This window comes from Thamnophis sirtalis, unplaced genomic scaffold, assembly GCF_051295495.1.
Source record: "Thamnophis sirtalis isolate CommonGarterSnake01/CBP01778 unplaced genomic scaffold, rThaSir2_p1.2 scaffold_7, whole genome shotgun sequence".
Classification (NCBI taxonomy): Eukaryota; Metazoa; Chordata; class Lepidosauria; order Squamata; family Natricidae; genus Thamnophis; species Thamnophis sirtalis.
In genome coordinates this window covers 31,111,736-31,131,685 of record NW_028261387.1, presented here as the reverse complement: position 1 = coordinate 31,131,685, position 19,950 = coordinate 31,111,736, and the positions used below count along the sequence as shown (strand labels likewise).

The following is a 19,950-nucleotide window of genomic DNA, read 5'->3' as shown; positions in this document are numbered from 1 at the left end:
AGCCCCCTCTAAGCAGTTTACAGAGTCAGCGTATTGCCCTCAACAATCTGGGTCCTAATTTTACCCACCTTGGAAGGATGGAAGGCTTAGTCAACCTTGAGCTGGTGAGAATTGAACTGCCAAACTGCAGCTAACAGTCAGCTGAAGCAGCCTGCAGTAACCACCTCGGCTCTTAGATAGCTCTTAATATGAAAGGTATTCATATTCAAACCACCCTGCCCATTAGAGAAGTTTTTCAATGATAAAGCTTTGTGAGAATTCTTAAGATACTGATGACTCAAGGAACAATTAGGAGAATAACTCAATTTCTTTTTGGATTATAGAATAAGAGAGACCCCAAAATGTATCTTAAAAGTAAGGATATTTTTAGGACACTAATCAGGGCCAGGCGGTGCATCTTATTCGATACGGCTTTCAGTACCCACCTGCGTGAAACTGAACATTGAAGACATTTATTACCAGTATCACCACAGACAGCAGGAGTATGCAAAAGATCACATAGGATGTATATAAATCATTGAAAGAATCTGGAACAGAAAAAGTGAATTCCTTTTGAGAAAGGATTATAAAGCAGCTATAACTGGAACAACAGTTTAGGACCTATACGTCTGAATAACGTCCTAAGATCATCTGCACTGAAGATATTACCTAGTTGGATAATGAAATGTCTATAAGAAAACAACCAAGCTCAGAAAGCACCAAAGACTCTACAGTTTCTAACACAATTCTCAACCCAGTGTTGAGAATCCCATGGTTTTATGTACGATCCATGCATGCAGGAGAAAATTTTAGCTGCCTTTCCCTGAATCTTAGTTTTATCTAACTTTAGTAAAAGCTAAGAGCTGGCAAAAGGCAACTAAATTATTCTGGCAGTTTCTCTTAAATTGACAAGATTTTGTCAGATTTTTTTAACTAAACCTCTAATTAAATTAGAGGTTATCATAAACCATAATCAGAGATGTGACAATCAATTTGAAATGCTGCATAAGTGTTATCAACATAATAAGTACCAAGCAGCGTGATTAAAATACAACAAAATACTATGCAGCTGTATTATTCTGCAGCACTGTTATCCAACATTGGGTACATTTTGTACATACCTGTGATCCACTGAACAGGATGGAAGAGGTCAATAGTGGTAATGCTGATGAACACTGCCACACACAGAGGAAGCAATAGCACAGACCAAGCAATGCTTGCTGCTGCTCTCCATCTTAAGATCTAGGGAGGAAAAAATCTGATAGTTGGGGAAAGATAAACGTGGCGTTTAAAAATAAAAATTCTGGCCACCAAACATACTCAGCTTTATATAAAATATGTCACATAAATCCAAACTGAGATCACAGTGGAATAACTTAAATAGTTTTTAACCCGAGATTGTTATACGGTAGGTCACCAGAACAAGGGGAGTTAATTTGAAATTCACCTAATACCATTCGTCTAGTATCCAGGAATGGGAATTGGAGGCAGAAACAGGGACAAAATAGGGTAATCATTTCTTTCTTTAGTTGTTTTTTTAAACTCAGCTACAAAGTCCCATCCTTTCTTACACCACAGGCAGGATGACCTAGACCACTACCAGGCTTCCACAGACTTTATTTTGATCTTTTGTATTTCAATAACAATAAAAGAGGAAGCATGAATTTGCTAAATAGTGTAAGTTGACTTGGGCATTGGCCAGGGGGCCAGCAAACAAGGGGGCCCCTCAGGATACTCCATTAAAAACCCTTGTTTCATATCAAACTAGATGCAGTATGGTGCACGAACACATGCCTGAAATACATTGCGAGTGGCAAATTCACTAAAATTATCCAGAGGCTGTGGGAAAGAGGGCACTTTCATAATCATAGAGGATTTCAACCTTGGAAGTCAATGATCTCAGAATCTATATAGGCAGAGTGAAGCACAAAGGAAAAAGTTATGAAAAATTATGGTTCTGATTCTAAAGCTCCATTCACACAGCTGAATGTTTACAATTCAAGTTCCGGTAAGCTTTTTTGGCACATGGGGTTGTCTAAGCAGTTTTCAAAGGCATGTATAGTTGTCAATCTACAAAAGAGCTGTATTTGTCTACCACAGGAAAATTAGGCCAATTGTATCTAAAACAGATTTAACATACTTGGATAGTATTTTATTTAAAAGCACCATCTACTGTAATGAAAAGGATGGGAAAGGGGGCTCAGTCCATCACTTTTATTGAGACTGGTTACATTTACCGTAATTCTTTTTCTCCCTGACCTGCTAGCTAGCCTGATCAGTGGCCCTTCATGTGTATGTAATTTACTTTGGGATTATTTTGGAGGATATTTTTAATTATCTTATTAGAGATGCTCTAATAGGTAAGCTTTTTCAGTTGCAGAACTGAATAATTATTGCATACTGACAAAATATGCAAATGTAGTAGTGACCTTACTGAGGATGAATGGGATAAAAATATAATTAAATATGCCACAATCCTTCAGATTCCCAACTTCCTGCTTTTCAGATGTGTTAGTATTTCTATGATTCTCAACCAACTTGGCCAAAGATTGGTTGGGACTTCTGAACGTTGTAATTCCAAAACATCTGAATCAAAGGGTGGTTGCTCCCGGTTTAGCCTGGATCAGGCGAACCGGTAGTAGCGGTGGGAGGCTCTGCCTGGATGCTTCTGTGTAAAAACGTCATGCGTGTGAGTGAGCGCATGCGCATGAGTGAACTAGTAATAAAAAATGGGCAACCCACCATTCATCTGAATGGCACTAGATTGGGAAAGACTACAAGTTATTTTCCTTTTAAAGTGATGAGCAGAATCTCCATTTTCCATGCTCAATTCCCTAAAAGGAGAAATCTTCCAGCACTAGCAATTCAGCGAAATTTCTATCCCCTTCTCCTAACAAGATTACACCCCCCCCCAAAAAAAAGAAAGCTTCAGGACCTAACATACTGGTTAGTTTCTTACATAAACTTAGTGATAAAGTTATGGTTTATTTGAATTGTTGAATGAAAGACAATGCTGGCTTCACAAAAGAATAAAAAGCCATATTTTGTAAATCACAATTACTGGATTTGCACGTTTATGTGCAAAATAACCGCCTATGGCTTAGCTTCCCACGTGAATCCAGCCATTGAAAACCTGCTGACAGCATTACGGCTCCTTTAAAAGCAAAAAGGATCGGCCAGTGGCAATTTCAGGATTTTCCATGGATGGGAAAAAATGTCCAGCTTAATAGAAAATTAAAATTAAAAAAGCGTGGCATCTTTATATTTTCATATCTATGTTGAGTCATTGCAGGCGCGTTTTGACACGAATCCCCTAAACGCATAAGAGCAGTTGCAGATTCTCGTGCGAGAAAGCAAGTATCCTTTACACGCTTTTGTATCACGAAATCATCGCAGTCATGAATATGTGGATGACCAGCGTGCGCGCTTAGTCTTTAGGAGCGTTTAATACGAGCGTGGAATTATACGTACACTGAGCTGTTCCCGCGTTGAAACATCTCCCATCGTGCAAAAAGGCAATGAACGGTATCGGTTCCCGGATGTACTCCCAGCAACCACCGCTCTCCTGCCAGTAGTAGGGCAATAGCTTCAATGACGTCTTTTTAAGACCACACATCGTAACGCCGTTCCTGGTGGTGGTGGGGAAAAACCATCAGCAAAAACAAAAACAGACAGATAAAGGGGTTAGGGTTATATATTTAGTAGAACTCGACTTTTTTTCCTCCGCGTGATCGAATGTCTAATCCACGAATCCCTTTCGGAAAATTTGCAAAAGTGGAGAACGGGACGAGAAGTAGTGAGAAAAGAAAAGAAAGCCGAGACCATATCACAACAGTGTGGGGAGGGGGGCGTCTTTAAGCCGGAATCCCACATCAAAGCAACTAAAAGTGAGTGGCAAAAAAAAATTAAAATCACATTTAATTGGACCAATAACTTCTATATAGAATTCCTGAGTTTTTCACTTTCGAAGTCGGACTTTAAAAAGACACCTTTTGTCTCTCATGGGAGAATGCAAAATATATTTGCATCTTTGACTAATTAATGTTTATTGGAAGATCTTATACAGAAGAGCCACTACAGTTAAATGTGGTTTGCTTCCTAGCCGGAATTCACAGGCTTATTATAAGTAATATATATTATAAGTATTATAAGTAATATTATAAGTAAGGGAAATGAAATCTACAAGATTTTCTCTTGGTCATTTCTCGGTTATATTCATGCAGTGGTGTATTAACCATTAAGCAGACTAAGCACATGCTTAAGGCACCAGGCCCAAGGAGGCACCACAAAGTTGAGAAAGAAAAAAAAACCCAATGAAGATGTGCACTATGTACAAAGGAGGGGAGCATCAAGATTTGTCAGTGCTTAGGGCACCAGTGAGCCTTAATCTACCACTGTATTCATGCAGATTGTTTTGGCAACGATATGGAAGTTTTTTGCTATCACCTTTTGCCAAGATGCTTTTCAACTTCCCAGTTTAGCTCAGCATTTCTCAATCTCAGCAACTTTTAAGAGATTTGGATTTCAGCTCCCAATAATTTCCCAGCCAGCAAGTCCAAAGAGCTTAAAAGTTGTTGAGGTTGAGGAACACAGGTCTGACTGACAGTTCTAGGATTGCCGAGTGGTCTCCTATCCAAATTCTACTCAAATCCAATTCTGCTTCAACTCCTAAGAGCATCCACAGTCGGCTACTTGCTGACACGTCATAGCCAATTCAGGAAATGGATTTTCTGGTCTTTTTTTTTCTTCTTTAAAGTGACTCTGCTACCTGGAAGGTTAACATATCCACTATATTTTAAACTGCCATGGCTTTAAGTTTTTTATGCTCTGGAAAAGCTTTACCATTTAATTTAGCCTTTTCCGTAATGCTTTCGTGATCTGCAACTGTTCCTGTAATTAGAACATCATTGGGGCACATTTTAAGAGTACCAAGCTAGGGAAAAATGCATTCTCAATTGATTGCTGCTGTCTCTTTAAAGGGAGGAGAGGGAGGGAGAGAGCGACGAGGGAGGGGTTTACTTTAGTGCCTGCTGTTTCCAGCAATACAGGTTGGTTCTCAGCGTCTTCCATCGGGGTTGTATTGCCCCGAGGAGGTAGCGACGGCGCCGCCTGGTGGTGTGGTTGGGTAGTAGGACTCTGACTGTGGCCTGTCTTTAGGGACAGGGATAAAATCCGTGTTTGGCTAGCAAAAGCCCATTCCACCCACCCCCCCACACCAACTCCCAAGAGATGTCAGGTGTGAATGTCAACATAGGAGCCTTGTAAACTCTGCTCAAGAAATTGAGAGTGGTTGGATCAAACCCCTTTCCCCCACATAAGAGCAATTCTTAATCTGCTTTTCTTTAAATGATCCTAACTAATTAGAAGCAGATTTCTGTAGGTGTTGATCTGCAATTTTATTTCTTCCTAATTGTAAGTTTGCAACCATGGACAAAGGGAGGATGGAGGTTTCCTGGGCTTAAGATGCGGCCAGATGATAAGTTTCCTTTAAGGGTACTGTACTCCTTGTGTGACACTGACAGAGTATAGGGTGTGCTGGAAAGAAAGGAAACCCAGATACAGATTTCTGTGTAATTTTTTTTTTAAAGCATACTGCAGCAAATATGATTACATTTCACAGTGCTGCTGCAAAATCCCTTAAGCATTATCTAAGTTTTCTCGTATAATGTTGTACAGTACTGTGGATTATAAACTGAATTATTTTATTTGGAAAAGTAAATGCTTTTGCTTTATATTTTTCATGGAATAACCAGAATACAAGTGAAAGTTGAACAAAATCTGTTGTGCTCCAAATACAGTTAAGATGAGATTTTTTTTCAACATCTGCTAGAGATACAAATTTTTATTAGCCAAATGCAAGTATAAGAGTTCCTTGTAAGAAGGAAGGGAAAATCAAGTTTTGCATCACTTCTTCTCTGACTAAATGCCAGCCAGAGTGTTCTTTTCCTTGCATTAAAATTGCTTTAATTCACCAATTTTTAATCCCTTTCATTCTGAGGCTTAAGGCAGTAAACATACCATTATTTTCCCCCACAAGTCAAAAGAGTGACTAGTGCAAAGTCACGCAGTGAGTTTCCGTTATTGGTAGTAGGAAGTTAAACTGTGGACACACATACCTCTTACCAGGGCAACTCATAATGGGAACTCAACTACACATTGGATTATGACTTCTCTGTACAATTTGATTGTCATACTTTTTTTTCTTTTTATCCAGTTAAATTGAGATATGTAAAGGTATTTATCTCAAGTCAAATTGGCTGAATTAATAATATTAATAGAAGATGACAGAAGAGATAATTTCCTTTATAAAGTACTGGTTTGGAGTATTTGCATTTTCCCTATTAGATGCAGGCATTTCTGCCCAGTAGGTTAATGTATCCTCTCAATGTTTGTGGCAAGTTTGTGTTCTGGATGAAATGAAGAAGCTGTTGTATGATGCTGAATAACTGCAAGAGCTCTGGAAATCAGTTTCAACAATGAAGAATAGAATTATGGTTTTCAGTCTTAGACAATATTTGTTCCCTTTATATTTTTCAGGATTTTGCTCAATTCCTATTAACAAACTAAGGATATCACTGCATGAATGGCTGCTGTGGATGACTTCAAATTCCAAGGTACATTTCAAAAAGGGGTTTCCAAAATCTTTAGATTGTTTTGTGTTGTAGCCAGTGGTGGGATTCAGCCAGTTCGCACCACTTTGAGAGAACTGGTTGTTAACTTTCTGAGCAGTTTGATGAACTGGTTATTGGAAGAAATTATTAGAGCAGAAAACCGGTTGTTAAATTATTTGAATCCCACGACTGGTCGTAGCTTTGCATTGCAAATTTAATCTCTGCTCATTTATAATGCATGGTGCTGCCACTTATTTTTCAACAAGCAATGTTATCATTGTGAAACTGAATACAATTATCCTTTCCCAATGGGAATTATCTCAAGGTGTAATTTTTTTAATGCACCAAGGAATTCAAATGACATATGTACTTCATTCTTTTTATCTTCTCCACAAAATATTCTGCTTAAACCTAATGCCAGCTTCTCCTTCGGCATTTAATTGTTCCTTGACCAAAACAGGAGATGCAGTAGATGTGCATTGGTTTCATTCAAAGCATATTCGTTATAGTTGTACAATAAGATTAACTCAAGTGACCGAGAAGGTGTAATACGCCTTCCTGATGTTAGGTAAGTATTGTTTGTTAGTTTAACTGCTACTTGTTACAAGTCTCCCTGTTGGGTCTCTGCTTTGTGGTGCTGCTTTTTATATTAAATTTCAGAATACAGTATAATGATTTTTTTTTTAAAATAAATAACAGTTCTGGTGAACTCAGTTCTAGGGCACGGATCCAAAGCCTTGCTTAACTGGGTAAACAAACGTCTTGGTAATTTGACAATATATTTACTTTAGAATAAGATGCAAGAGTTAATACCATATAGCTGTATGCCTTGAGAGGAAATGCTAAGAAAAATAAAGTCATTTGCAGGAAATGTTTGATTTTCAGAATTTGACGATGCAGCCAATTTGTTGGCAGCCAATCCAGATGCTGTCACTATAAGTATTGATAAACCTACTGAAAAACCAAAGAAAAAACATGGACACTTGCAAGAATCTGGAAGAGAAGAAGACGATGAACTTCTGGAGACAGATGATTCTGATAAAACTGAGGTTTGATGAAAGCATACTGATTCTATCTGGCAAACTGCTATTCTTCCTCATATTGTTAATAAACACTGCACATATTGTGTACAAAAAAGCAATAAAACTATTAAGGACATCTCTCTGCAGGAAACAATAGTCTTGGGATGATTCATGTACTATAAATTTAGATCGCAGCTAGAAACCATCTAATGGGGTGAGGGATTTTCCCCCTTAATGAAGTGTTACCTTTGACTTGAATCATCCATTAGCATTGTGCTGATATACAAAGGTGTTGTTGCCATTGTTACAATCTTGGTTTGCATTTCTGGTTTAATAAGTCAATATTAAGGATTAGGGTTACACTTATGTGTAAACAGATTATGATTAATTTTAACTTTAGGATATTCTGCATGACTTTTTTCACTTCTAATAGCAATGCAAACTGGATATAAATCTCCACTCCAATAACTTTAGAAGGGATTTTTGTCCCTGCCAATGGACAATAGTAACAATACTTGATTGTGTTTAATATTAAATCTGAACTTCTACACTGACTTTGAGATGGGTTGAGTAAATTCACAGCTATCTAGCCTACAAATTGAAAATATATATATGCATCTATGACTGGGAATGAAGAAATGAATAATAACTGGGCTTGGGTAAAACCGTGAATCAAATCATTTCCTCATTCACAAATATATTCTTTTAGTTCACTACAGTGTGGTCTAAATTATTGGGCTTTGGCCAGGTTGATTCCAGGTTGTCTGTCTCTCTGATAAGAGACTTGGCAAAAATACATGCATGTGCTTTCAGTGAGATGAGTTTGTAGAATTAACACAATGTAAGTAACCCTAACGTAGAGTATATGGCATAGATTTTTCTGAAAGCTCTGCTTTCCAGCACAAATGCCAAATTCAACTTTATCCAGAGAGGTTCCTGTTTCTGTCATAAGTGATATTGTTTGTATGTGTAAATAATATATTTGAATAAGAAATAAACCTGTACTTTCTTCTTAAAATCCTGTCTTCCAGTTGCTTGCTGGGCAGAAGAAAAGTGCTCCATTCTGGACATTTGAATATTATCAGACATTTTTTGATGTGGATACGTACCAGGTTTGTTATCTCCACATATGTGTATGTGCATAATCAGGGTGGGATTCTACTAGTTCAGACTGGTTCGGGCAAACAGGTAGCTCCGATGATCAGCTGGGCCCACCTACCCACCCACCCCTACAGGCTTTACTGACAAGAGTATCTTCTCAGCTGAGTTGCATGACAGAGTGGATTGCCACGCTTCAGCTGTTTTCCTCCCCAGCAGTAATGAGGAAGGCAAGTTTTCTCAAAAATGCACAGGCAAAGCATGCAATCATCAAACCAGTTGTTAAACTGGTAGGATCCTACAACTGTGCATAATGTGTTTACTTTAATGAAATAGTTTTCTTTTTTCTTTTTGTTTCCGTGAGCCAATCTTGCATAGCAGATCCTGCTCTGTGTTTATTTTGCTACTTCCTTGTCCATATGTGACTTAAGGAAAAGGTATACATGACTATCCTTTTGAAAACCTTCCAAATATCCATTGCTTCTTGCTGCCAATTTAAATAGTTGGAATAGAACTTTGTGGATATGATCATCATTTTTCTAATTTTTCATGATCATGTATTATTTTTTAAAGATTTTTCTTGTTCTTCATACAGATAGTCCTCGACCTACAACCATAATTGAGCCCAAAATTTCTGTTATTAAGTGAGACATTTGTTAAGTGAGTTTTGCCCCATTTTAAAACATTTTTGCTACAATTGTTAAGAGAATCACTGCAGTTGATAAGTTAGTAACCTGGTTGTTAAGTGAATCTGGCTCCCATTGACTTTGCTTGTCAGAAGGTCACAAGAGATGATCACATGACCCCAGGATACTGCAATTGACATCAAGTTTTGCATTTCTTGTCCTTTTTAAAAACCATCTTGAACTTTTGGCATTTCTTTATGCATTGTATGACCTATTACTTTGCCAATATGTGAAATTTAGGATATTGTGCAATAGTTTGCATATTCTATTAAGTTGCCTGTTTTTAGTATTGGAAATAGGTTGACCTCCTCCAATCTGTTGGCCACTACACAGATTGTAGCTCTTTAGCATGGCTTTCCAGATTTACTGCCATAGCTTGATTGGCACCTTGACTGATTCTTCTCCTGTTGCTTGCCATATTTCTGTGGCTTTTCCATGACTTCCTATAGCTAAGTTCTAACTACTTCTTCTAGTACTAGATGTTCTTGCGAGAGAGACATATTTCCTAAGGAATCTTGGATGTTGACATTTCTACTATACAGCATACCCCTTCCATCTTGTTTGATCTTTGAATCAGTTACTAACTGTCCATTGGTATACCTTACCATGCATGTAGTTTAGATCTAATAAACCCTTATTTGCTGCTTAAGGAGAAAAGACCTCTGTTGTTTTCTCTCACTTATAGCCATCACCACATTGTAGTTTTTTTTTAAGTATTGTTTTTTTTCCCCAGAATTCAATGCAACCAGCTTGCACCTAACATTAAACTACAATGGCTGAATTCATTAAATGCTCAAAGCAAGCACATACCAATTTACGAGTTAGCTTATTTGCAAACCAAACCTATGATTAAGGGAACTAACAAGGCTTTTAAAAAAAAATTAGAAAGAAAATGGCTGGATTTAATTATCCAAATCATAATGTAATTTGTTTGCTTTTGGTTACTTGATGTATGAATGCGAGCAGTATGTTGCACATTGTTTATTTCTGACTGAATAAACCATACTTAATTTGCCCAAGATCCTGATTTCCAATGGGGCAATGTATAGATGGCTTTGTTAAATCCAAAATGTATTCAATATTTCTTTCATTTAAACAGTTTATTTATCTTCAGCCATATGATCTATGCTGCTTTAATTATTATCAGGTTTTGGACAGAATCAAAGGTTCTGTATTTCCAGTGCCAGGGAAAAACTTCGTGAGACTGTATGTTCGGAGTAATCCCGATCTTTATGGTATGTGCAAACAATATAATTTTTGAATAAGGGTTCTTCTCCCGCTTTTGCGCTGAATACAAATAAATAAATGAAACTACATTGGGAATTTGCTTTTGTCTCAATTAAGGTCCGTTTTGGATATGTGCCACCCTAGTCTTTGCTGTTGCAATTAGCGGTAACCTTTCAAAATTCTTCATCCATCTGGGTAAACGTGATTTTCATTATGTGCCAGATTTCCGCAAAGGTTCGTAAAATTATTTCAAACAGTTCATATCTATTCAGTTTTTATTCAATGGAAGAGTCTGGTGCGGGAATTGTGGCAAACCAGTTTGCAGATTTCTTTGTAGCCGAAATGTTGAAACGCAGGCAAGGAGCTCTTGATTCTCAGGGGTGGCAGGAGGAAGGAATCCATGACATGTTCCAATAGGGAGGAGAAGCATCATTCACTTTAGAGCCGTGATGGCGAACCTATGGCACACGTGCCACAGGTGGCACACAGAGCCCTCTCTGCGGGCATGCAAGCAGTCACACCAGCTAAGCTCTGCTGCGCATGTGCACACGCCTCCCACAGGCCAACTGGTTTTCGGGTCTCTGCCCCACATGTGTGAGGGGCTGGGTGCATGCACAAGGGGTATGGGGGGTGCATATGGGGGGATGGGTCACACACGCATTGCATTATAGCTGTGTGCACGTTTTCGGCCCTTGTTGGCAGTGAAGGTTAGCCAGCACTGCTCTATAGGCATCATTCAGGACAGAAAAAAACTGACATGCTGAGCTCAAACAAACCACCCACAGGAGGCTTGGCATTGCAGCCAAACCCTGGAATCAGTGCCTCTAGCTCTAGGTAGCCGAAAGGTGGGTGGGCGGGAAGTACAGCATCTGTACAGCTTTGACATCCGAAGAAGGCAGGAGAGAGATGCTCACAAACATCTGAAGGGTGAAGAGATCCCGTACTTGGATGGAGTCTAGGAAGAGAACATGAGAATGCCAAGCTCAATAACATGAATCATCACTGGTGAAAGAGATGCATTTGCTTGGCTAACTATGCCGGGATGTATTCTAAACCAGCCTGGGGCAGGTGGTTCCTGGATCCATGCCAGACAAGGAAAGACCAGTTGTGTCCTTCTCCATGTTGTAAGCCACAGCAGTAACCAGAATGGATGGGTTCAGTACTTGTGAGAAGAGCTAAAGATAAATCACCCCTCACATAAACTAAGAAACAAATAACTTGTCAAGTTGGATATTTAGCCCAGAATTATATTGCCATAGACTCTAACTTTATCTCCTGCTAAATTCTTTAATTAGCAGTTTTGTCCTGAATTGCTCATTTGTCCTGGGGTTTCCATTTTAAAAGATGTGTCGCTTGGCACATTGACGTGAAAGTGATGGGATAGAAAAATTGTCACTTTCCAAGGTTTGGTATATAGCGTGAAGGTCCTCATTTAGATTAATAAATTTAAAAGAACATCTGGAAGGATATCACTGGTTCTTGCAGAGTTTACTCTGCAGCTCTTGAAGCCAAACATATTATAATGTAAAATGCCTGTTAATCTTGAAATGAATGTTAATCCTAAAATACATGTCTTTATAGTCTCCATAGCTGCGACAGCCATCTATGCTTATGCCTGGCTAGTTCCTCTCGCTCTCTGGGGATTCCTTATGTGGAGAAATAATAAAGTTGTGAACATTGTCTCCTACTCGTTTCTCGAGATTGTGTGTGTTTATGGCTATTCACTCTTCATCTACATACCAACAGCGGTAAGTATTGTATAATTAAGTATTTTAGGAAGAACAATGTGGCTAATATGTGGAATAGCTAAATAGACCAGTCTCAGATTTTTATATCCCACATGCAAAGTTTAACTGACATATCTGTATTATGTGATGCAGGACATAATTGTTTAATTGTTTAGGCTGTTATTTCTTGATTTAGTTATGGCAGCTGAGAACCCTAGGGATTGCAGTCCCTACCCACCTACTGGGGAGGTCTTCAAGTTGGAGAAAGGTTTCAAAATCTCTGGAAGTTGACAGACACCACAGCCTTTCTTCTCACAAATGTGTATTGATAGAGAGGCTAAAACTGTTCTGACCTAGGCTTCCTGATAAAGCATAAATCACAAACCCTCTTTTAGTCTCCCAAACCCTCTTTTATTTAAATGGCTTTGAATTATGGTCATTCACAGCCTGTAATGATTCACAAACAGTCTGTGAAGAGTCCGACAGATGTCTGCCACAGTCTTTCAGGATACTGTTGATAAGCACCCACCTTTATCTCTCTTGAAACGCTGCCAGAAACCTAATTGCCAATTAGTTTTGCAAGACCAAGCAGAGCACAGAGTCAAACTGAGCTTCTCAGAGTTTGAACCAACCAGAATGAACAAAATTGCTTCCTGCAAAGGCGCACATCCATTGGCTCCTCTTTTATGTCTTATGGGAGGGGCCAATCATCTCCAAGTTTTACTCCCGAGTCTTTTTGTCTTAATTGTTCTTGCCTTCTGGAAGCTCTGCGCATGCGCACAGTGGTAACAGGCTCACGCTGTTCTTCTGCCTCGCTGATGTCAGACTCTGGAAGCAGCACATAACTACCAAATGGCCATAACCCCCTCTCTGGCGCATGTTCCTCCCCAACCTCCTCACTGTCTGATTCTGCTGCCAGCTCCTCAGGCTGCTGGCAGACCGTAATAACAACTGTTTGACTGGACAAAGATACAGGACTCTGTGATACAGGATTCTGTCTGTGTACAGGACTCTGCCATGGAGTTCCTTGTCGTGAGGTGCAGATAGGATGAGACAAATGTGCTACTCCTGTACGTCAGGTTTCTCTATCCCAGGTGATGCTGAGGGTGTACCTGGATGGTATTTAGGATAGCAGATTAAAATGTTTTACTTTGCAGCCAGTAAAGCCAGGACTTTATTTCTTTCCTTTCCCCTTGCAGATTTTATGGATCATTCCACAGAAAGTTCTCCGATGGGTTCTGGTAGTATTTGCTCTGTGTCTTTCAGGATCTGTTCTAGTAATGACATTTTGGCCTGCCGTGAGAGATGACAACCGGAGAATCGCAATGGCTACAATTGTAACAGTTGTTCTTCTTCATGCCTTACTGGCTGTTGGTTGCTTGGTATGACAACTCTCAACTTGTCAAGTATTATTTTCAGCGATTCCATTTTTATTTTTCAATATTGATTTTATTTAGATTTGATTAGCTGTTGTAGAATTAGACAATGACATGGCTAATTAACACAATCAGAATATTTGCAAGCTACTTACATCATATATTGTATATTTGTGTGTATCCATAAGCATGTAAGTGTACGATGTTACTTAAATATCTCTAGAAGCTTGTTGGAAGAGAATCCCAGGAAGCTGGTTGGAGAGAAAATTAACAGTTTTCAATTACTAAGTAACTTTTGGCTTATTTCCTTTTTCATCTTTACTATAGGTTGTCCTCAACTTATGACCACAATTGATCCCAAAATTTCTGCTGTTAAGTGAGACATTTGTTAAGTGAATTTTGCCCCATTTTATGAGCTTTCTTGCCGTGATTGTTAAGTGAATCACTGCGGTTGCTAAGCTGGTAACACGGTTGTTACTGTGTTGAATGTGGCTTCCCCATTGATTTTGCTTGTCAAAAAGTTGCAAAAGATTATCACATGGTCTTAGTTATAGCAATGGTCATAAGTGTGAATCAGTAGCCAAGCATGTGAATTTTGATCACATGAGCATAGGTTGGCTACAAAGGTTGTAAGTGTGAAAAATGGACATGTCACTTTTTCAGTTCTGTTGTAACTTTGAATGGTCACTAAATTAACTATTGTAAGTTAAGGACTACCTGTATTATACTTTTCAGTTATATCTACTATAAATAGTGATTTGGTATTGTTTTCCCATATCTGACACTCTGCATCTTCTATCTTGGTCATCTTTGAATATTTTGTTATTTCGATGTTGACTGTTCCCTGCCCAAGTACATTACAGGTAGTCCTTGTTTTACAACTGTAATTGAGCATGGAATTACACTTGTAAGTCATGCCAGTCATGAAGCGGGTCATCCCATGACTGTACCCAATTTTACAACCTTTTTTTGAGGTAGTCATTAAATGAGTGCTGTGACTGGTAAGCAAATCCATTGTCCACAATGGGCATTTTTGCTAAAAACCAGAAGTACATCGTGATCACTTATCACGTGATCACTTATCACGTGATCACTTATCACGTGATCACTTATCACTTATCACTGTGGGACACCTCCATAAATGTGGGCCTGTTACCGAATTTCCAAAACACGATCATGTGATTATGGGGCGGTGGCCAACCAACCCTACTTCAAATCCAAATTGCAAATATCTTTTTAGGGGGTTATCGTAGCTTTGAATGATCGCTAAGCGAATGGTCATACATTGAGGATTACCTATACAAACATATCGGATTGTGATATCCGTGATATTCTTATATCTCCTTCTTGCTCCCCATTAATGTAGGCATACTTTTTTGATGCCCCTGAACTGGAAGTCCTTTCATTGACTACAGTATTTCCACCTAATGGAACAATAGAAGTAACAAAGGCTCAGTAAATATGGTAAGAAATTACCTGCTTAGAAAAACTTTTAAGTGTACCGGGCCTCACTGCAAGTGGTATCAATTTAAGCAGTAATACATGCAGTTCAATGTGCTTCAATTCTTAGATGTTATTTCAAGCACATTTTTCCTGGCTGTTGTAGAAGTCTTTTATTGCACAACAGCTCAAGAGCATCTTACACAAAGCAACGATTGGGGGTGGTGGTGACATGCCAGCTGAGTCATGTTAGGCACTTTCTAAATTTTTGACATATAGAGTAGTGGTGGGCTTCAAAAATTTTAACAAGGAGTTCTCTGCCTGTTTGCTGGATGGGCGTGGCCATAGTGGTCGTGGCCTAATCAGCTTCCTGCACCATACCGACTGGAGGCGTTTTTGCCTTCCCCAGGCTCTGGAAGCTTTCTTTCAACCTCCGGGAGGCCAGAAATGGTCTCTTGAGGCTCCGGAGGCCCTCTGGAGGCTGGAAAACAGGCCCATTTCTGGCCTTCCCGAACTTCTGGTAGGCCTGTTTTTCGCCCTCCCCGAGCCTCCGCGCACACTGCATCCAAAACAGGCTGCGTGGGGACTCCTGGGAAGGGAGTGGAGTGAGCAGGGTCAGCCAGGAGTGGGATTTGAGGGTTCTCCAAACTGCACATAATCTTAGCTAGAGGTTCTCCCTAACCCCTCTGAACCCCCAGCAGACCACACCTGACCATGCCCAAAAGGCTCACTATCACTGCTCTGTTACTCTAGCAAGCCATTTCTGTACTTTGTTGTAGAGAAATAAGGAGGTACAACAGTATACCGAATATCCCCATGTCTGCTTAAAGCCTGAACTTTCAACTCAATTAAAAACTGGCCCAGTAAATAACATTTTAATCATAAAATTCCAGTCTGTCTTCCAGTCTATTTCAATCTCTGTATGAGCCTGCTGGAACTGATCATCAAGCTTTTGGTGACAAGGTTCTACCAATATGCAGATAATATTCAGCTTTTTTCTTCTCTTCTGAGCCAAGAGTGTATGTGCTTGATCAGTCTGGAACAGGGGTCACCAACCTTTCAGACCTCAGGGACCACTAAATTCATAATTTGAAACCCTGCAGACCACTAATATAATCTGCCTAATGACCAGCTGGATGGGTGTGGCTAGATGGTCATGTGACTGGGTCAATGTGGCCAACTTGATGTCACTCACATCACGGGGCGCCTTGACGGCCTCTACTCATTCCTCCTCTCCCAGCCACTCCTCACCTCCCCACCCGGGCTCCTTAGGACCCCAACAGGAAGCAGTTGTTGGAGCTAAGCAGCCACCACGAGAAAGAGTTGGCAAAGCAGCTGGCTCAGTTCAAATTGGATCTAACCGAGAAGGAGGCTCAGCAGAAGCACCTCACTGAGGACTACAAACATAGGCTTTCCAAGCAGAGGGAAGACTTGTGGGAGTGCAAGGCCATGTACTGGCACCTGGAGGTTCAGTGGGTTGAGATGGTCAGCCAGTTCCAGGCCATGATGAGTCCCACTGGAACAAGTCCTCTGGCTCTTTGCCACCAGCGGCACTTCCCTCCAGCCTTTGTCAACCCTGGCACCAGGAGGCTAAAGCAGAGCCCAGGTCGGAATTTCTTCCCCCCTCTGACCTGTAGAAAAAGACCCTGAAGGGGGAGACTTTCTGCAGCAACACAAATGTTCATTGCATGTATCCGGCCAGGGGCTGTAGTTTGAGGACACCTGATTTAATGCAATATAAAAAATGCAAATACATTTTCTGTGGACCACCAAAAAATTTCCCACAGACCACCAGTGGTCCATGGATCACCAGTTGGTCTGGAGGCAATAATGTGTTGAATGATAGTCAAGCAATTTAAATCTGACAAGATGGAGGTCCTACTGAATTGGTGGTTCTGATGATCTGAAAGAGTATAGGAAGCTCGTTCGGAAGGAGGTGTACATGCTAGAGATATCAGTTTTATCACTGGAGGCCTGGCACTTATTGAGTCCGCCCAGTGTTGGTCAAACACACTGATTATGGTTGAACCTAGATTGAGAGTGCCAATCCTTATTTATTGATTCTCATGCAATCTTTCATTTGGACCAATGCAGTGCATTTCATATGGAGGAAGCAGTTGATAACAATCCAGAAATACTTTTGTTACATAATATACCTAATAACAACAGTAGAGTTGAAAGAACTGCAGTAGTTGCCAACTTGATTCTGAGCCAAATCCATAGTGCTATTAAGGTTGATCTCAAGGCTATTTAGTCACTTGATGTTGCTTATTTGAAGTACTGTGTTAGCCTTCTTGAATTTTTTTGATTTAGGAACTGGGAAAACGTCCCTGTTTCTTCCACCAATATGGGAGAAATATTGACTGGTCTCTGATTATGAACTACTTTCTTACAAAACTATATGTGGCATGGTTCTTAAATAAGGTTTTGGTAGTGATCTAAGATACTGGCTAATAGTGTCAATGAGGGTGAATTCTGTGGCTTTTTTTAAATGTCTACTCATTACAACTAACTTTAGAATTTCTGTTATCACCTAGGAGATTTCTATGAATCAGCTGAATTGGTCTGCTTGAGAGTGATTTTGTTGCTGCACAAAGAGAAGCAACCCGAAATGAAACCTGGACCAGGAGGAAACTTTGAGTGGGATTTCATGTCTCTAGATACTGTTTCAATGCAGACACACTGTCTATAAAAACATATACAGTCTGCTTTTCTGTAAAATGTCACAGAAGGAAATGGAACATGATTTTAAAACTTTCCAAATTAAACTAATTACTGTTGAACATTTGTTGTCGTTAGGAACCATGTTTTTTTTTAAATTAAGTCAACTGTACTTAGTATTTACAGTTTTGTAGGGGATGGCTTCCTTCCTGTGCTATAATGTCCTGCTTATGCTCATGTAGCAATGATATGACAGACGTATTCTCCAGTGTGAGGCTACTACAGATAATCCTTGACTTACAACCACAATTAAGCCCAAATTTTCTGCTGCTAAGTGAGACAGTTGTTAGGTGAATTTTGCCTCATTTTGTAATCTCTCTTGCTACAGTTGTTAAGTGAATCACTGCAGTTGATAAGCCGGTAACACGGTTGTTAAGTGAATCTGGCTTCCCCATTGATTTTGCTTGTCAAAAGGTTGCAAAAGGTGGTCACATGACCTTGGTAAACAGCAACGGTCATAAGTATGAGCCAGTTGCCAAGCTTCTAAATTTTGATCACATGACCACAGGGATGCTGCAGTGGTTGTAGGTATGAAAAATTGTCATGTCACTTTTTTCAGTGCTGTTGTAACTTCCAACAGTTACTAAATAAACAGTTGTAAATCGAGGACTATATATGTTAAATAATCTCTCACTGACATTGGACAGGTTTCCACTTTGTCAACAAAAATCATTTTATTCTGGGACTTCTACTATTTCTTCAATTTAGCTATACCAAGATAGTTGAATTCCCTTGGCTTTCATTTTTTAATGAACTTATTTCACTGTATTTTATTTTCTTTTGATCATTTTATTGTAAATCTAATGTTTTTAATAAAATGAAAAGCTCTATATACATTTTTAAATAGTTACGTCTATAATCTTTTCCACTACAAGTCTACAATTTGGCAGAATGTTTCCCCTCCCGAAAGCAATTTCACTTGTAGGGATCATTTAACATGGCCAAGAGTTACAGAAACTTTCCATTAAGTATACTTCTGCATATAGATACAGTAAGAATATATAGAACTTTTCGATGATCATCCTTGTTAGGTAAGCTCCCCGTTGGGAGAGTGAGTGCATTCAGAGAAGCGTTGTGAGAGTTGTGTTGGAGAACACACAAACCAGCATACAGAGACACTGCAGTTTAAATAGGCTTTTACTTTCGTGGAAATAGAGGTATCAGAGTCCATCAAACAGTCCAAGTCATACACGGATAAGACAGTCATCAATGTCTTTCAGTTAAGGGATAATCCAAATAACATAGTCCATAATCATACAAACAGTCTGGTACTCAAAGTTTGCTAGCGGTTGCAAAACTTACAATAGCTCACGGCACTTTCTAACAGCCAGCTTCCAAAACAGATCAGATCCGCCCAGCATTTAACAAACAGAGGGCTAACAGTCATTCTGGCTCCCTCTTATGGCCGATTGAGGAAAACAGCAACCAATCAAATTTTACAGTATGATTTAAAGAAACAGGTACAGCATTGTTACCTGGTTTATATATTGCCAACCCAACCGTTAGATTATATTCCCAACAATCCTACATTTGAGATGTTGGAAATCACTTCTATATAAGTTTAGGATTTTCTGCTGCCCTGTAATGCAACAACTTCCACTCTCACCATGCTATTTAGGACAAATAGCTAGAAGGAAGATCATTAGACTTTATGAAATACATTTTACATTTGTTAAAACCAAAGAGTACACAAGTAAACAACCTTCAAAGATATTTATAGATCATTGGTTTAAAACAGTTGTATAACTACAGAATTATTGTCTTTTTTGCCTGGAACTGATATCATTGCTTGCCAAATAGATTATTTAATTAATGCCAGGCAGAAGTAAGGTAAAGGGTTCCCTGTCCACCAGATCCAACTCAAAGGCATGGTGTTCATCTCCGTTTCCTGGCCGAGGGAACTAGTGTTGTCCAAAGACAATTTTCGTGGTCAAATGAATGGCCCGCGTGGCTATATGCCAAAGGTACACAGAATTCAGATGTAACCTTGTTGAATTTAGAGGAATTACCTGTACAGATTTTTGTATTGGTTTGCTGCCCAACCTTTTAACCAAAGACTTATC

At 39.4% G+C, this 19,950-nt stretch overlaps 2 protein-coding genes across 8 annotated transcripts in view; one reads left to right on the top strand and one right to left on the bottom strand.

Annotated features, from left to right (window-relative positions):
• Positions 1-3,600, bottom strand: part of NDC1 (NDC1 transmembrane nucleoporin) — a 28,475-nt gene extending 24,875 nt beyond the window's left edge. For 4 of the 6 annotated variants that reach the window (XM_087719633.1, XM_087719637.1, XM_087719635.1 and 1 more), the window contains exons 1-3: positions 3,451-3,600; positions 1,101-1,221; positions 426-527 (exon numbers count right to left, since the gene is read on the bottom strand). In XM_087719633.1, coding sequence (XP_087575759.1) covers positions 426-527; positions 1,101-1,221; positions 3,451-3,483 — 256 coding nt within the window. In that variant the 5' untranslated portion in view covers positions 3,484-3,600. Of the gene's footprint in view, positions 1-425; positions 528-1,100; positions 1,238-3,450 lie in introns of all 6 variants that reach the window. The other 2 variants (XM_087719636.1, XM_087719638.1) reach the window with 2 other exon arrangements.
• A 12-nt stretch (positions 3,601-3,612) lies between these two features.
• Positions 3,613-17,953, top strand: YIPF1 (Yip1 domain family member 1). 2 transcript variants are annotated; one of them, XM_014055555.2, is made up of 10 exons: positions 3,613-3,866; positions 6,517-6,593; positions 7,476-7,639; positions 8,644-8,724; positions 10,544-10,631; positions 10,741-10,857; positions 12,205-12,371; positions 13,550-13,732; positions 15,093-15,190; positions 17,704-17,953. In XM_014055555.2, exons 2-9 carry the CDS (start codon positions 6,563-6,565, stop codon positions 15,183-15,185), a joined length of 924 nt encoding a protein of 307 aa, XP_013911030.2. In that variant the 5' UTR covers positions 3,613-3,866; positions 6,517-6,562; the 3' UTR covers positions 15,186-15,190; positions 17,704-17,953. The 2 variants fall into 2 exon arrangements, with proteins under 2 accessions (XP_013911030.2, XP_087575767.1); XM_087719641.1 differs by lacking the exon at positions 3,613-3,866 and adding an exon at positions 6,090-6,213.
• Positions 17,954-19,950: the final 1,997 nt, after the last annotated feature.

Excerpts from the sequence above, each read along its gene's own strand:
- YIPF1 (XM_014055555.2), top strand. The coding sequence starts at position 6,563 with ATGGCTGCTGTGGATGACTTCAAATTCCAAG. Across the intron at positions 7,640-8,643 it reads ATGATTCTGATAAAACTGAG|TTGCTTGCTGGGCAGAAGAA; the intron begins GTTTGATGAAAG and ends CCTGTCTTCCAG. Across the intron at positions 10,858-12,204 it reads TGTGCCAGATTTCCGCAAAG|TCTCCATAGCTGCGACAGCC; the intron begins GTTCGTAAAATT and ends ATGTCTTTATAG.